At 43.7% G+C, this 14,216-nt stretch overlaps 1 protein-coding gene across 1 annotated transcript in view; it reads right to left on the reverse strand.

The window, feature by feature from the left end:
• Positions 1-5,510: 5,510 nt before the first annotated feature.
• LOC146622435 (zinc finger protein 236) overlaps positions 5,511-14,216 on the reverse strand; it is a 59,567-nt gene continuing 50,861 nt past the window's right edge. The window contains exon 32 of the mRNA XM_085365133.1: positions 5,511-6,131. Coding sequence (XP_085221259.1) covers positions 6,010-6,131 — 122 coding nt within the window. The 3' untranslated portion in view covers positions 5,511-6,009. The remainder of the gene's footprint in view (positions 6,132-14,216) is intronic.

Consider the following 14,216-nt stretch of genomic DNA (forward strand, 5'->3'; position numbering starts at 1 on the left):
GAAAAAATGTTCTAAGACTTGTGACTTGACTTGGACTTTTACACCAATGACTTGGGACTTGAATTGGACTTGAACCGGTTTACTTGAAAAGACTTGATATTTTACCCCAAATATAAAATTTAACATGCATATTATATAGAGATTGAAAATGTGACGTCATTCACGGGTAGAACCGCAAAGGATTCTGGGAACTCGTGGCAAGCGGTACTAGCGCACGCAGGCTTTCAATTGAAATCAGTCACACAGCGATAAAAAGAAACACAAAAATGTCAAGAAGCCGTTGTATTATTAACTGCAATAGCCGGTCGCATGACAGCCACGGGAAGCCGACGGGTAAAGAGATCGGTTGTTATCGGATTACGTCGTTGAAGAGAAATTGTTCAAGCCATGTTTCCGAAGTAACAAAGACGGCCTGGATTGCAGCCATTCAAAGATCAAATATAACGTCCCAGAACACTCCAGCTCACAGGTTAGTCTGCTCCAAGCATTTCCACAAAGGTCAGTATTTTTTAATAGTTAATACGTCATTTTCATAACATAATTAGTGATATAGGTTACAAGCAAGTCTGGCGCTGAACAGAAATTGTCGCGCTATGCTCCTTTATTTATTGTGTTTATTGTGCATAAATAGTGAATTGTCCTGACACAATATTGCGTTTCGCTTCTGTTATTATGGTACATTGACAAAAACATATACTTTTATTCACAGGATAAAACAGGTTTTTTGTATCACTAATTGCCCAGTACGATTACAGCATACAATATTGTCACTGCTACATTTCTGTGATGCTACCAGAAATTATTTCCACTACTAATTAATTACCCTTGAGCTCAAAGGTCCTATTAATAAACGGTTAAGGAATGTGTATTTATGACGACAATTTGTGAGACTGGTAAACTTATGATACGTACGATGGTCTTTCGTTCTACACGGTGCATTTCAAGGTCCTGCACCCATCCGTCGGTAAACTGTACCTGGGCTTGTTGCAGTGACCTGAAGTTACTAAACTTCATGAGTGTATGCACTCACTCCAAGAACCGTATGATTATAAATATGCATATAAATATGCTACAATGAGATAGCTGACTTCATCTAACTAGCAAATGTTGTCCAGGCTACGTTGGTGATACAGTTTTTTTTAATGTGTATGATATTTTTGTCATGCGATTTTAAAGCCGGTGTTCCAGATCTACTGGCGTTTAGATCAACTGGCGTTGGTCGAACAGATGTGTGGCAGTCTTGCGTTTCAGGAGCTGCTACCGACAAACCAGCAAAAAAACGGCAAATGTGTCATCTGTGACACTTGTGAGGTTGTCTCAAACACACTCCGTCAGTCTTGATGCTGTTGAACAACAAAATGTTTAAAATGTGGCGAGTTTACCTGGTGATATCCTCATGCGCGACGCGATCGCGAAAACAGCAAACAAGTAACACCACGCCGATGTTGTTCACAGGACAGCAAGAGTAAACGATCGGGAGACTCTTGTCGTCGTCATCGTTCCCCTCGCACGGTTTATTCCTCCGAATTCAGCGTTTTTGCTTCACAACTACAGCGTGCTGTTTACTTTGTGCACTAACATGGACTCGAGTCAACCAGCGCCACCTCTGGCCAAGTGCCACAGCCTACAGCCAGATCAGCCTGTGACACACATCTGCAGCACGTTTGAATTCGTGTCATGCACATTTGTACCTTTCAATTGTGTCTGTTTGTGCGTCATGCAAATAAACCTTTGGAAAGAATGAAATGATATCATATATTCCTTATTGGCCTACATTTGTACAAAATTCCAAATTATATACACAAAGTCATAGAAATCACCACTCCAATTGGTCATCATGATTTTAATATTCTCTTTTTCCATAACAATGAAATACGCCTTGGACAAATATGACACATCAATATTTCATTAGTGTTGTCACATCACATCCTGTAAGCATCGTCTGTCTGTGTCTTTTCCCTGAAAATGAATATTTCCAGCCAATATAGGCAATCCATCAACATGGCTGGAGTTATATACAGTCTGTATAAGTGTGGTTAATCTAATGAACATTTGTAAGGAGACAGCAGTTACTGTGAATTCACAGCAGTTACACAGTGATTAGTAATAAACAGCCAGTGAGAGTGAGTGGATATGACTGTTCCCACCACTAACACATGACCATAGGCCACTACTAGATTAACTTGTGACACATCTGCACCTGCTGCTATGATCACATTGAGTAGAGGCTGAGTGGCTGCACTTACCCCTGGTACATCCAAATCTACCCACAAACATGTTGAAAGATGCAATGCCAGCAATGTGGATTGTCAACACTGAAAACAATCAGTAAGCAAAGACAACAGGGATCATTTGTTTCTGTTTATTTAGCACCCACAACATTTGTAGTCGCCTTCTGCACAGGGGAAGTCCACACACACCGTGTGGTATCACTTTCCACAGAAGGTGCATTCAGTCTGCAAGATTGAATGAGATTGTCAGGGTCATTGTCTGACTGTTTATTACTAATCACTGTGTAACTGCTGTACATTCACAGTAACTGCCATCTCCTTATAAATGTTTATTAGATTGACCACACTTATGCAGACTGTATATCACAACCAACTCTAACATGTTTGTTTGCAGAGGGAAGACACAGACAGACTACGCTAACGACATGTGATGTTACAACACTGGTGAAATATTAGTGTGTTCACGACATTTTTCGTATGGGCAAAAGTATTGATATCAGGATGGTGATTCTTATGTGTATGTCATTTGGCATTTTGTACAAATGTAGGCTGATAATAAATATATGATATCATTTCATTCATTTCAAAGGTTTATTTGCATGACGCACAAACAGACACAATTGAAAGGTACAAATGTGCATGACACGAATTCAAACGTGGTGCAGATGTGTCACAGGTTGATCTGGCTGTAGGCTGTGGCACTTGGCCAGAGGTGGCGCTGGTTGACTCGAGTCCATGTTAGTGCACAAAGTAAACTGCTCGCTGTAGTTGTGAAGCAAAAACGCTGAATTCGGAGGAATAAACCGTGCGAGGGGAACGATAACGACGACAAGAGTCTCCCGATCGTTTACTCTTGCTGTCCTGTGAACAACATCGGCGTGGTGTTACTTGTTTGCTGTTTTCGCGATCGCGTCGCGCATGAGGATATCACCAGGTAAACTCGCCACATTTTAAACATTTTGTTGTTCAACAGCATCAAGACTGACGGAGTGTGTTTGAGACAACCTCACAAGTGTCACAGGTGACACATTTGGCGTTTTTTTTGCTGGTTTGTCGGTAGCAGCTCCTGAAACGCAAGACTGCCACACATCTGTTCGACCAACGCCAGTTGATCTAAACGCCAGTAGATCTGGAACACCGGTCCTACAACCGCATCCAAGAATAACATGCAGCTTATCTCAGAACTGTCGGTGAAAATTATTCTTGGAGCTAGGTTTAATTGAGCTGCATTTTAAAGAGGTGCAATTTCACAATTTGTGTATATTTTCTAAGTTCACTATTTTGTCATGTGTTGAGAAAAACACAGATTTTAAAATTACATGGTCTAATATTTACATTTAGCATATAACTGCAACATTATTTTTTCGTTGTTTTTTTTTAAAGACTCGAAAGGACTTGAAATTCAAAGTTTCAGACTTGTGACTTGACTCGAATTTTACACCAGTGACTTGAGACTCGACTCTGACTTGCCTGACATTACTTGAGACTTGACTTGAGACTTGAGGATAAAGACTTGAGACTTACTTGAGACTTGCAAAACAATGACTTGGTCCCACCTCTGGTTTTATGTGACGATATAGCAAAGAGGTACAGATAGGTCCAGAGTTTGCTGTGTAGACTTTCAAAGACTTTAAGAAAAGTACTGCATTAACTGTTCAGGAATTACAACCATTTTTAATATGTTGACCCCATTTCAGATGCTCTGAAGTAGCTGGACAAATTGACATGATTTTAATTCCAAGGTCTGTTTTTAAGACATGCATGAAAATCCTGACATCTATAACCTGAAGTTTCCTCCCTTGAGATGCTGAAAGTCTGGACTTCAATCGCATATTGATTGTTTGATTTAAAATCCCCACTGTGGGTTTACAGAGACAAAAAAAAAAAAAAGACATTTTAATTGTGTGAAAATTGTGCCAGGAGTTCCTACATCCAGATCACAAACTCACCAGTGAATAGATTACATCATGTTTGGTCCAAAAAACTCAAGAAAAAACAGTTGTTGACTAGTTTTATATCAACGCTGGTGTTGGGTCAAATCCAGCAAACAGCTACTTTGTATTTTTATGTAGAAGCACTGCCTCTACCCAACAAATCAGAGCAAGGCCGGGCTCGTTGCTCAAGCCGACCACGGTTGTGACTCCAGGTGCCTTCTGGAATTTTCTTGTTAAAAATGCTCCGTTTGAATTCACTCGCCAAAATCTAGTGTGCAGATCTTGAGTGACTTATGAGCACATTCCCTGTCACATTTCGCACCTGGAGAGGCAGTTTATAAAAATAGCTTGAACCCCCCCTCCTTTTTTTTTTTTTTTGCTTGCACACTGACTCAGATAAGCAGCACAAAATCAGCAGGGGACCACCTTTTTATATTGCCTGAATGCTCCTCCTGTGCAAAAGCAACTGTCCTCATTTGACTCTTGGCAACAAAGCCGATAAGCCCCCATTATCCAAAACGTCAAAACAGTTTATTCTATCTGTAATTCATAGTAATGAACAAACAACCAGCTTTAATTAGTAGAAAAATTACTTTAATCTTAACTTATTATGGACAATAGAAAAGAAGAAGAAACAGCTGTACATTGGCTTTGCTTCATAACAAATGCAACCTAATGCTCAAATTATATATATCCAATAATCTGTGTTGTGGTGGTTCATCAAAAAATATACCCCATCTAACTACACTATTTACAAAGTGAGACAGTAAAGAAAAAGTGTTGCAGTCCTCAATCATGAATCTGGAAAATGGCGCAGCTTTCACAGTGAGCCGCTGTTTTCAAACTAAAACATCAATCGAAAATAAACATTTCACTCGGAGATGAAATATGTACAGTATAAATATGACAAAAGTAAACCAGTAGAAAAGAAGTGCTTTCTGTCTTATGCACTGTAAGACGGTTGCTTTTAGGCCATGACAGCGGTAAGCTGCCTGCAGCTCCCTGTGAGCACACCACCGAAGAAGAGACGACACTGGTCGCTAGGAAGTTTCTGCAGCACGCTCCAGTTTCCTCTATTTCCAGCAGGGCCGGCATTAGAGGGAGACCTCTGTCTCCAGAATGGAGACTTATCTGGGATGCCTGTGTTCCCTGAACCAAACCTCTCCAGCGGTTATCATACTGATGACAATCAGACCGCAGCAGAACGGATTAAAGTCATTAGGCCAATCAGAGGGAGCCAGACTCCCCTTGCTTTGATGCTGAATTGAATAAACAGCCAGGGACCGCTACAAGGACAGAGGACTTGAATGTACAGCATTAAGACCACCTGACTGATATTGTGCAGGTCCTCCTTGTGTTGTCCTTCTGAAACAGCTCGGACCCATTTTCAGATGGAGACAGGAGCTATGGGGGTGTTTGTCCACAGTCGGGTGGGCCATGGAGTTCTCCCAGTTCAGATTGTAGCTGCACAATCCAAGTGGGATTTGGGGAATTTGAAGGGCTTTTTGATAAGTTTCTTGAGTAATTTCTGAGAGGTGGCGGGGCTCCACTGCCCTGCAGAAGTAGGCCGGAGAGTAGAGGTGCATTTGGTCGGCAACAAAGCTTAGCTGGGTGCCAGGTGTCAAAGAAACATCCACATGAATGCCGAGATCCGAGCAGAACAGTAACGAAAAGAAATGATGAACGCTATTCACTTCAGCTGATGGTAGGGCCTCAAATCCGTTTTCAGCCACACAGCCCCTTTCAGAGGATTATTGTGTTTGGCAAAGCTTTGCTGTTTAGCCAGTAAGTGCTCATGAGACTCTGCAGTGCTTTCTGATACTTGGCAGTCATGCGGGCTGCGGTCAGGAGAAGACGTTCGGCCAGTCTCCTGTTGCTTCAGGAACCACTTCCAGGTCAAGTTCAGGGGTCACCTCGACCCGAGGCGCCGCTTCCTCTTGGCCCAGGGGCACATCTTGTATTTGACCTGGAAGCAGAAAGAGGGAAAAAATGAGTGGATTTGCACGATTCTTCCAGTGAAATTCTCTTTAGCATTGGCAAAAACACATTAACACACACGTTGGTAGAGCAGCACCATCAGCTCTGATGCCTGACTCAATTTACCAGTGGCTGTCATGCAAATAAGAATCAAAAGCAGCCTTTCCCTCTCTGCGCTGTTCCATCATTTGTTTTAATGTACCCTCATCCTCACTGTTAGCCTTCAGTCTGAAAAAACAGCACCTGAGACTCGTGTCACAGTATAAAACAACAATAAGTCAACTTGGCGTACGTTTTTTCTACCGCTACAGACCTCACAGTCCTTTACTAATATTTTAGAATCATTTCATTATCTGAAACACTTCAAACAAATATTCATTAGGCTGAAAACTGTTTTTCAGAACAGAAAGGGCTGAATCTTACTCTTTGAAGCAGACACATGACTCGAATAGCAAAGAGACAAATTTTTCCATTTTTTTCCTGAACATTTTAACCTTGCTGATGAGCCTGCAGTTGCGTGAAGTCACAGATGGAATACTAGGAAGTATTCATATTAAAATATATAATATAGCTTTCTGCTTTAAAAGCTCTTTTTGAATTTTTCAATTTCACAATGACAAAATGTATTAAGAGCAAAAAGAAAAGGCTGTCAGATCATATCGAGGCTGTCAGGAGTGTTTCTGCCCTTATTCCTCACTGAAACAATGCTCAAGTCTGACTGAAAAGTGTTGAAATGAAAAATGAAAAGAATAAAAAAGATTAAAAGATTTTTTTGGGAGGGGGGTGTCCTTCATCTCTTGTGGTTTTACAAAGAATAAAGTAAAAGTTTTCTAAAGGGGTCATGGGAAAAATACTCAAAGTCCTTGTGCCCATCATACATTTTGAGATGACTTTGAAAAGACAAGTCTGTCACCTTCTTACATCTTGCAACATGTCGATGGACAAAGACTTGATAACTTTGCAACGTGTGGGGATCTTGCAGGGTCATGAATGCAGACATTATGTTTCCAGCCAGACTTTTTTTTATGTTATAAAATAGTCTTGAGCAATAGTTTGCCAGGCTTTCTGAAGGTCTTTCCAAGTTAGGCACTTAACACTTCCATCCATCCATCCATCTTCTTCTGCTGCTTATCCGGGACCGGGTCACAGGGGCAGCAGCCTAAGTAGAGAAGCCCAGACCTCCCTTTACCCGGCCACCTGCTTTAGCTTGGGAACACTAAATGGGTTCCCAGGCCAGCCGAGAGATATAATCTCTCCAGCGTGTCCTGGGTCTGCCCCGGGGCCTCCTCCCAGTTGGACATGCCTGGAACACCTCACCCAGGAGACGCCCAGGAGGCATCCTTGTCAGATGCCCCAACCACCTCAACTGGCTCCTTTCGATGTGAAGGAGCAGGAGCTCTAGTCTGAACCCCTCCCGGATGGCCACCACCTCATCCTATCTCTAAGGGAGAATACAGCCACCCCTCTGAGGTAGCCTATTTCTGCCGCATGTATCTGCAATCTCGTTCTTTCAGTCACTACCCAAAGCTCATGACCATAGGTGAGGGTAGGAACATAGATCGAACAGAGGGGACCATGGCCTCAGATTTGGAGATGCTAATTCTCATTCCCAGCGCTTCACACTCCGCTGCGACTGTTCCAGTGCGAGTTGGAACTTAATACTGATCTATGAATTATTCAAGCTTAAAAAAGGCACCTAACTCTTGGGAAGAACCAGTGTTGTGCCGACACACAAAGAGGAGACAGTGTCGCTACTAGAATTTTATTAAATTACTGATTTTTGTCTTTTCATCGTGCAAACCTTCCTCAGTCCATAATCGGTGGCCTTAAACTTCCTAATGCCAAGTGTCTGTGTTAATAAATCTTCCTTATTAACACAGACTGCTCTCGTCTTGCCTTTCTCTTGTGCGTGTCATGTGGTGAATATAAGCACTCCAAACAGCACCATGACAACCTTTCTCTCTTTAAATAGATTAAGGAACTTAAGGACCATTTGATGTAAAGTGGTCATTAAACTGAGTCTATTAACAAGATTCCTGTGGGTCAGGTCTAAAATGAAAATCAAAGAAAATGAATCCATATTTTTAGACATTTTTCTGTGGTTATACGATCTGGATACAGTGTGTTTAAGACTGAAGAAAACAAATATTTTCTAATGAGATGAACGTTTTGTCATTTTTAAATCTGTTTAATGGTTTAATTCATTCACTCAGTGTTGTTCCTTTGTATTCATCATCCCTTTATTCAGGCTAAGGTTAAAGAATTACATGTGTTAGTGAGTTAATTGATCCATTCATGCATGTTAACATTTGCTTATATTAAACAATCAGGTTATAATTGATTATAAACCAGTGGGGACGACAGTGGCTCAGGGGGTTGGGAAGCGCATCTGTAACCGGAAGGTCGCCGGTTTGTTCCCCGGGCTCTCTCAAATTCAAATTTATTTGTCACGTACACAGTCATACACAGTACGATATGCAGTGAAATGCTTAGACAACTGCTCGTGACCTACAGAAAAAAAAAAGGAAAAGGCTATGAATAAGATAGGAAATAAATATGAAAAATTAAAAAGGGTAAATTTAACTAGGAAGGAATAAAATATAAAAAAATTAAGGTTAAAAATGAAATAACTGTACAACACAAATTAGAATGAAGGGTAAATTTAACTGGGAAAGAATAAGATAAAATATATAAATTAAAGTTGAAAATAAAATAACTGTACAACAAAATACACAATACACAGTATAGAAATATATAAAAATGTATGAAGATATATATATATATATATATATATATATATATATAGCAAGCTGTCCATACCTGAGGCCTTGGAAACTGCCAAGCAAAGACTCACAGCCTTGGCCAGCCGCTTGAGGAGGTACACCAGAGAGATAGAAGGCAGGAGAATAAACCAGCTGTTCTCCACAGAACCAGCAAAGGTGTACTCTCAGTGGCAAGGGAACAATAAGAGAACAGCACCACCAAGGCTGGAGACGGAGCAATACTGGAAGAGCATATGGGAGAAGGATGCAACCCATAACGGCAATGCTCAGTGGCTAGTGGATCTGAGGGCAGACCACAGCGACCTCCCTGAACAGGGTCCAGTAACCATCACAGTGGCAGATATCCAAGAAAGGGTCTCCAGTATGAAGAGTTGGACAGCACCAGGGCCCGACATGGTTCACGCCTACTGGCTGAAGAAGCTGACTGCACTCCACGAGCGTCTGGCAGCACAAATGAACCAGCTGCTAGTTAACGAGAGACACCCGGAATGGCTAACTGAAGGCCGGACGGTCCTGATCCCCAAGGACCCCAAGAAGGGACCGGTCCCTTCCAACTACCGACCAATAACCTGCCTCAGTACTACATGGAAGCTCCTGTCAGGCATCATATCGGCTAAGATGAACAGGCACATGGGTCAATACATGAGCGGGACACAGAAAGGAATTGGCAAGAATACCAGAGGCGCAAAACACCAGCTACTGGTAGACAGAACAATCAGCCGAGACTGCAAGACCAGACTGACCAACCTGTGCACTGCCTGGATTGATTACAAGAAGGCCTATGACTCAATGCCCCACAGCTGGATACTGGAATGCCTAGAATTGTACAAGATCAATGGGACCCTAAGAGCCTTCATCAGGAACTCAATGGGGATGTGGCGTACAACACTAGAGGCCAACTCCAAGCCCATAGCACAAGTTACCATCAAGTGCGGGATCTACCAAGGAGATGCTCTGTCCCCACTGCTGTTCTGCATAGGCCTGAACCCCCTCAGTGAGATCATTAACAAGACTGGCTACGGATACCGACTACGGAACGGAGCAGTTGTCAGCCACCTCCTGTACATGGATGACATCAAGCTGTATGCCAAGAGTGAACGAGACATCGATTCACTGATCCACACTACCAGGCTATACAGCAATGACATTGGAATGTCGTTCGGACTGGAGAAGTGTAGTCGGATGGTAACAAAGAGAGGGAAGGTAGTCAGAACTGAGGGGATTGAACTACCAGAAGGCAACATTGCAGACATAGAGGACAGTTACAAGTACCTGGGGATCCCGCAGGCGAATGGGAACCATGAAGAGGCCGCTAGAAAAGCTGCAACCACCAAGTACCTGCAGAGGGTCAGGCAAGTCCTGAGGAGTCAGCTGAATGGTAAGAACAAGATCCGGGCCATCAACACATACGCCCTGCCCGTGATCAGGTACCCTGCTGGGGTAATAGGCTGGCCAAAGGAGGAGATAGAAGCCACTGACATAAAGACAAGAAAGCTCCTGACCATGCATGGAGGGTTTCACCCCAAGTCCAGCACCCTGAGGCTGTACGCTAAGCGGAAGGAAGGGGGCCGGGGACTGGTGAGTGTCAGCACCACAGTCCAGGATGAGACAAGGAACATCCAAGAATACATTGGGAAGATGGCCCCAACTGACCGAGTGCTCAGTGAATACCTCAGGCAGCAGAAACCCAAGAAAGAGGAGGGAGACGAGGAACCATCATGGAAGGACAGGCCCCTGCACGGTATGTACCACCGGCAGATAGAGGAGGTGGCTGATATCCAGAAATCCTACCAGTGGCTGGACAAAGCTGGACTGAAAGACAGCACAGAGGCACTAATCATGGCAGCACAAGAACAAGCTCTGAGTACAAGATCCATAGAGGCTGGGGTCTATCACACCAGGCAAGACCCCAGGTGCAGGCTGTGTAAAGATGCCCCAGAGACAATCCAGCACATAACAGCAGGGTGCAAGATGCTAGCAGGCAAGGCATACATGGAACGCCATAACCAAGTGGCCGGCATAGTGTACAGGAACATCTGTGCCGAGTATAACCTAGAAGTCCCGAGGTCAAAATGGGAGATGCCCCCAAGGGTGGTGGAGAATGACCGAGCTAAGATCCTGTGGGACTTCCAGATACAGACGGACAAAATGGTGGTGGCTAACCAACCGGACATAGTGGTGGTAGACAAACAGAAGAAGACGGCCGTAGTGATCGATGTAGCGGTTCCGAATGACAGCAATATCAGGAAGAAGGAACACGAGAAGCTGGAGAAATACCAAGGGCTCAGAGAAGAGCTCGAGAGGATGTGGAGGGTGAAGGTAACGGTGGTCCCCGTGGTAATCGGAGCACTAGGTGCGGTGACTCCCAAGCTAGGCGAGTGGCTCCAGCAGATCCCGGGAATAACATCGGAGATCTCTGTCCAGAAGAGCGCAGTCCTGGGAACAGCTAAGATACTGCGCAGGACCCTCAAGCTCCCAGGCCTCTGGTAGAGGACCCGAGCTTGAAGGATAAACCGCCCGCAGGGGCGTGCTGGGTGTTTTTTTATATATATATATACACATATATATATATATATATATACACATATATATACACATATATATATATATATGTGTGTGTGTGTGTGTGTGTGTGTATATATATATATACACACATACACAATAACAGCAGCTGTACAAGTATTAACTGGAAATGAAGAATATAGTGCCCAGTGTTGTACAATCCACATTATGTCTTGTGCAGTGCAAATATGCTTAAAGTCATTTAAGTGATGAAGTGAAAACAAAGTCCAGAAAGTCCAGTGTGTGTGTAAGAACCATATGTGTGGGTCAGTACTGTGTGGTGGTGTGATTGAGAGACCGTATCGCCTGCGGGAAGAAGCTCCTCCTCAGTCTCTCTGTGTTGGTCTTCAGGGAGCGGAATCGCTTTCCTGACCTCAACAGAGAGAACAGTCTGTTGTTGGGGTGGCTGAGGTCCTTCACGATCTTCCTGGCCTTGGTCCAGCACCGCCTGCTGTAGATTGAGTGCAGGTCAGGGAGCTCGGAGCGGATGGTGCGCTCAGCTGAGCACAACCCTCTGTAGAGCTCGTCTGTCCTGCATGGTGCTGTTCCCGAACCAGGTTAAGATGTTTCCCGTCAGGATGCTCTCTATGGTGCACGAGTAAAAGTTCCTGAGCACCTTGGAGGGCAGTTGGAAGTCTCTCAAGCGTCTGAGGTGGTAGAGACGCTGTCGGGCCTTTTTCACCACGGTGTTGATGTGACAGGACCATGACAGGTCCTGCGTGATGTGAACTCCGAGGTATTTGAAGCTGTCCACTCTCTCCACTGGGCACTCGTTGATGACGGGGGTCTGGTAGTTCCTCTCCTGCTTAGTGCTGAAGTCCACTATCAGCTCCTTTGTCTTACTGACGTTTAGAAGGAGGTTGTTCCTCTGTCCTGGTCGTTGTGTCCTTGGGCAAGACACTTCACCTACCTCCTACTGGTGATAGCCAGAGGGGCCGATGGCGCGATATGGCAGAAGCGGTGGCAGAAGCGAGGCTTCTGCCCCAGGGCAGCTGTGGCTGCAACTGTAGCTTGCCTCCACCAGTGTGTGAATGTGAGAGTAAATGAATAGTGGAATTGTAAAGCACTTTAGGTGCCTTGAAAAGCGCTATATAAATGCAATCCATTATATTATTATTATTATTATTATTATTATTATTATTATTATTATTATTACTACTAAACCCCGTATTTGACAAACTTAAGTTCACTAAAGACCTCTAAATTCCAGTGTACTGATACAGCTGGCTCATGATATGAGATAGGTAGACAAATAAAAGCTCCAAGATTTACTGGCCACCTGGAAAATAGTGGTTAGGACATTGGAGATGAATCTCAGCTTGAAAAACCAAGAAGATGTGCTGAAGACAGTATACTGCTTGAAAACTGTCACTTTACTCAAATGTTTGTACCTTGATCACATGGTCCCACACAAGCGTCTAACCGTTCTTGTACAAGATGTTGATGAAAAGCTTATAAAAAACCCTCATTGAGAAGCCAGGCCGCTAACACAAAGAAGAGCAGGTGGCTGCGTTTTGAATCACACATTAATATTCTGCCCTGTCGCTGTGATTTGCACACGCTGTGTCTGTAAGTTGAAAACACAGTTTTCAAGTGCGTGGACACGGCTGCTTTGTGTCTTATCTGCACTGTAGCAAGAATCAGTCACGCATTTCATGCTGCGTGACTTTGTTGTTTTCTGAAAATATGAGACATTAGTCAACCTCAAAACATATTCTTTTAATTTCGGCATGTCTTTAAGATTTGGATAACTATAAAAGTAAAAAAACAACTTTGAAAAAGACACTTGGTTTTCTTTATTCAGCCAGAGGGTACAGAGCAGGAACCTTTTGCGGAGCTGGATTTCAAGTTAAATAAGCTGTTCTGTTAAACAGATCTGACAGCTCTGTTCTCCTCCTCAGGCCCTCCTCAGTATGTACCGCTCAGGTTCCCAGAACAGCGAACACTGTGTATGTGTCCAAGGTTAAACAAAAGAGGGTCTTGGGTAGGGATGGGTATCGAAACCCGGTTCTTGTTGAGAACCGGTTCCCACTGTTTCAATTCCTTGGAATCGTTTGCCATTTTTGCAAACGATTCCCTTATCGATTCCAGTCGCCCCGAATGACGTCACCACGTTGCGGAGCGTCATTTACCCAGCAGGAAACACGGCGCCAGTGGCTCAAATGCTCAAAAGCTTGGTTATACTTTACGAGAACGGATGACAACAGGGCAACTTGCAATACTTGCAAAGTAGATATTTCATTTAAGGGAGGAAACACTACGAATATGCAAAAGCATTTGCTCACAAAACACGTGATGACCTTAAATGAATGTCGTGTTTTTAATTCCGCTCCGGACTCGTGAATCTCAACCCAGCAGCAGCGGTAACGTTTGCACGTCCTCTCCCGTTAATGCGGCAGGTAAATAATCAACTAACAGTGCATATTATGTTAGCGCGATCTGCCTTATTACAAAACCTTGAGGTTACTCTATTCCGTAACCCCTGTTCTCTGATAACATGAGTGAGGTGTCTCACTATGGGGAACGCTCTCTCAGCGTTGTCCTCAGAAGCCTCTATATCATTACTCCAGCCAGTATTGGCTGGCAGTCGTGACGCTTGCGTCAGGGAGGGGCCACCCTCCTCCCTATAAAAGGGTGTGACGCAGCGTCACCCGCCATTCAAGATAAGCTCACCTCTTCCTCGCTTCGTGCAAGGAGGGTGATCTGGTGAGACACCTCACTCATGTTAT

Source organism: Diplotaxodon limnothrissa, linkage group LG11 (assembly GCF_057381915.1).
Source record: "Diplotaxodon limnothrissa isolate DT_005_m linkage group LG11, D_limnothrissa_male_GT1.1, whole genome shotgun sequence".
Classification (NCBI taxonomy): Eukaryota; Metazoa; Chordata; class Actinopteri; order Cichliformes; family Cichlidae; genus Diplotaxodon; species Diplotaxodon limnothrissa.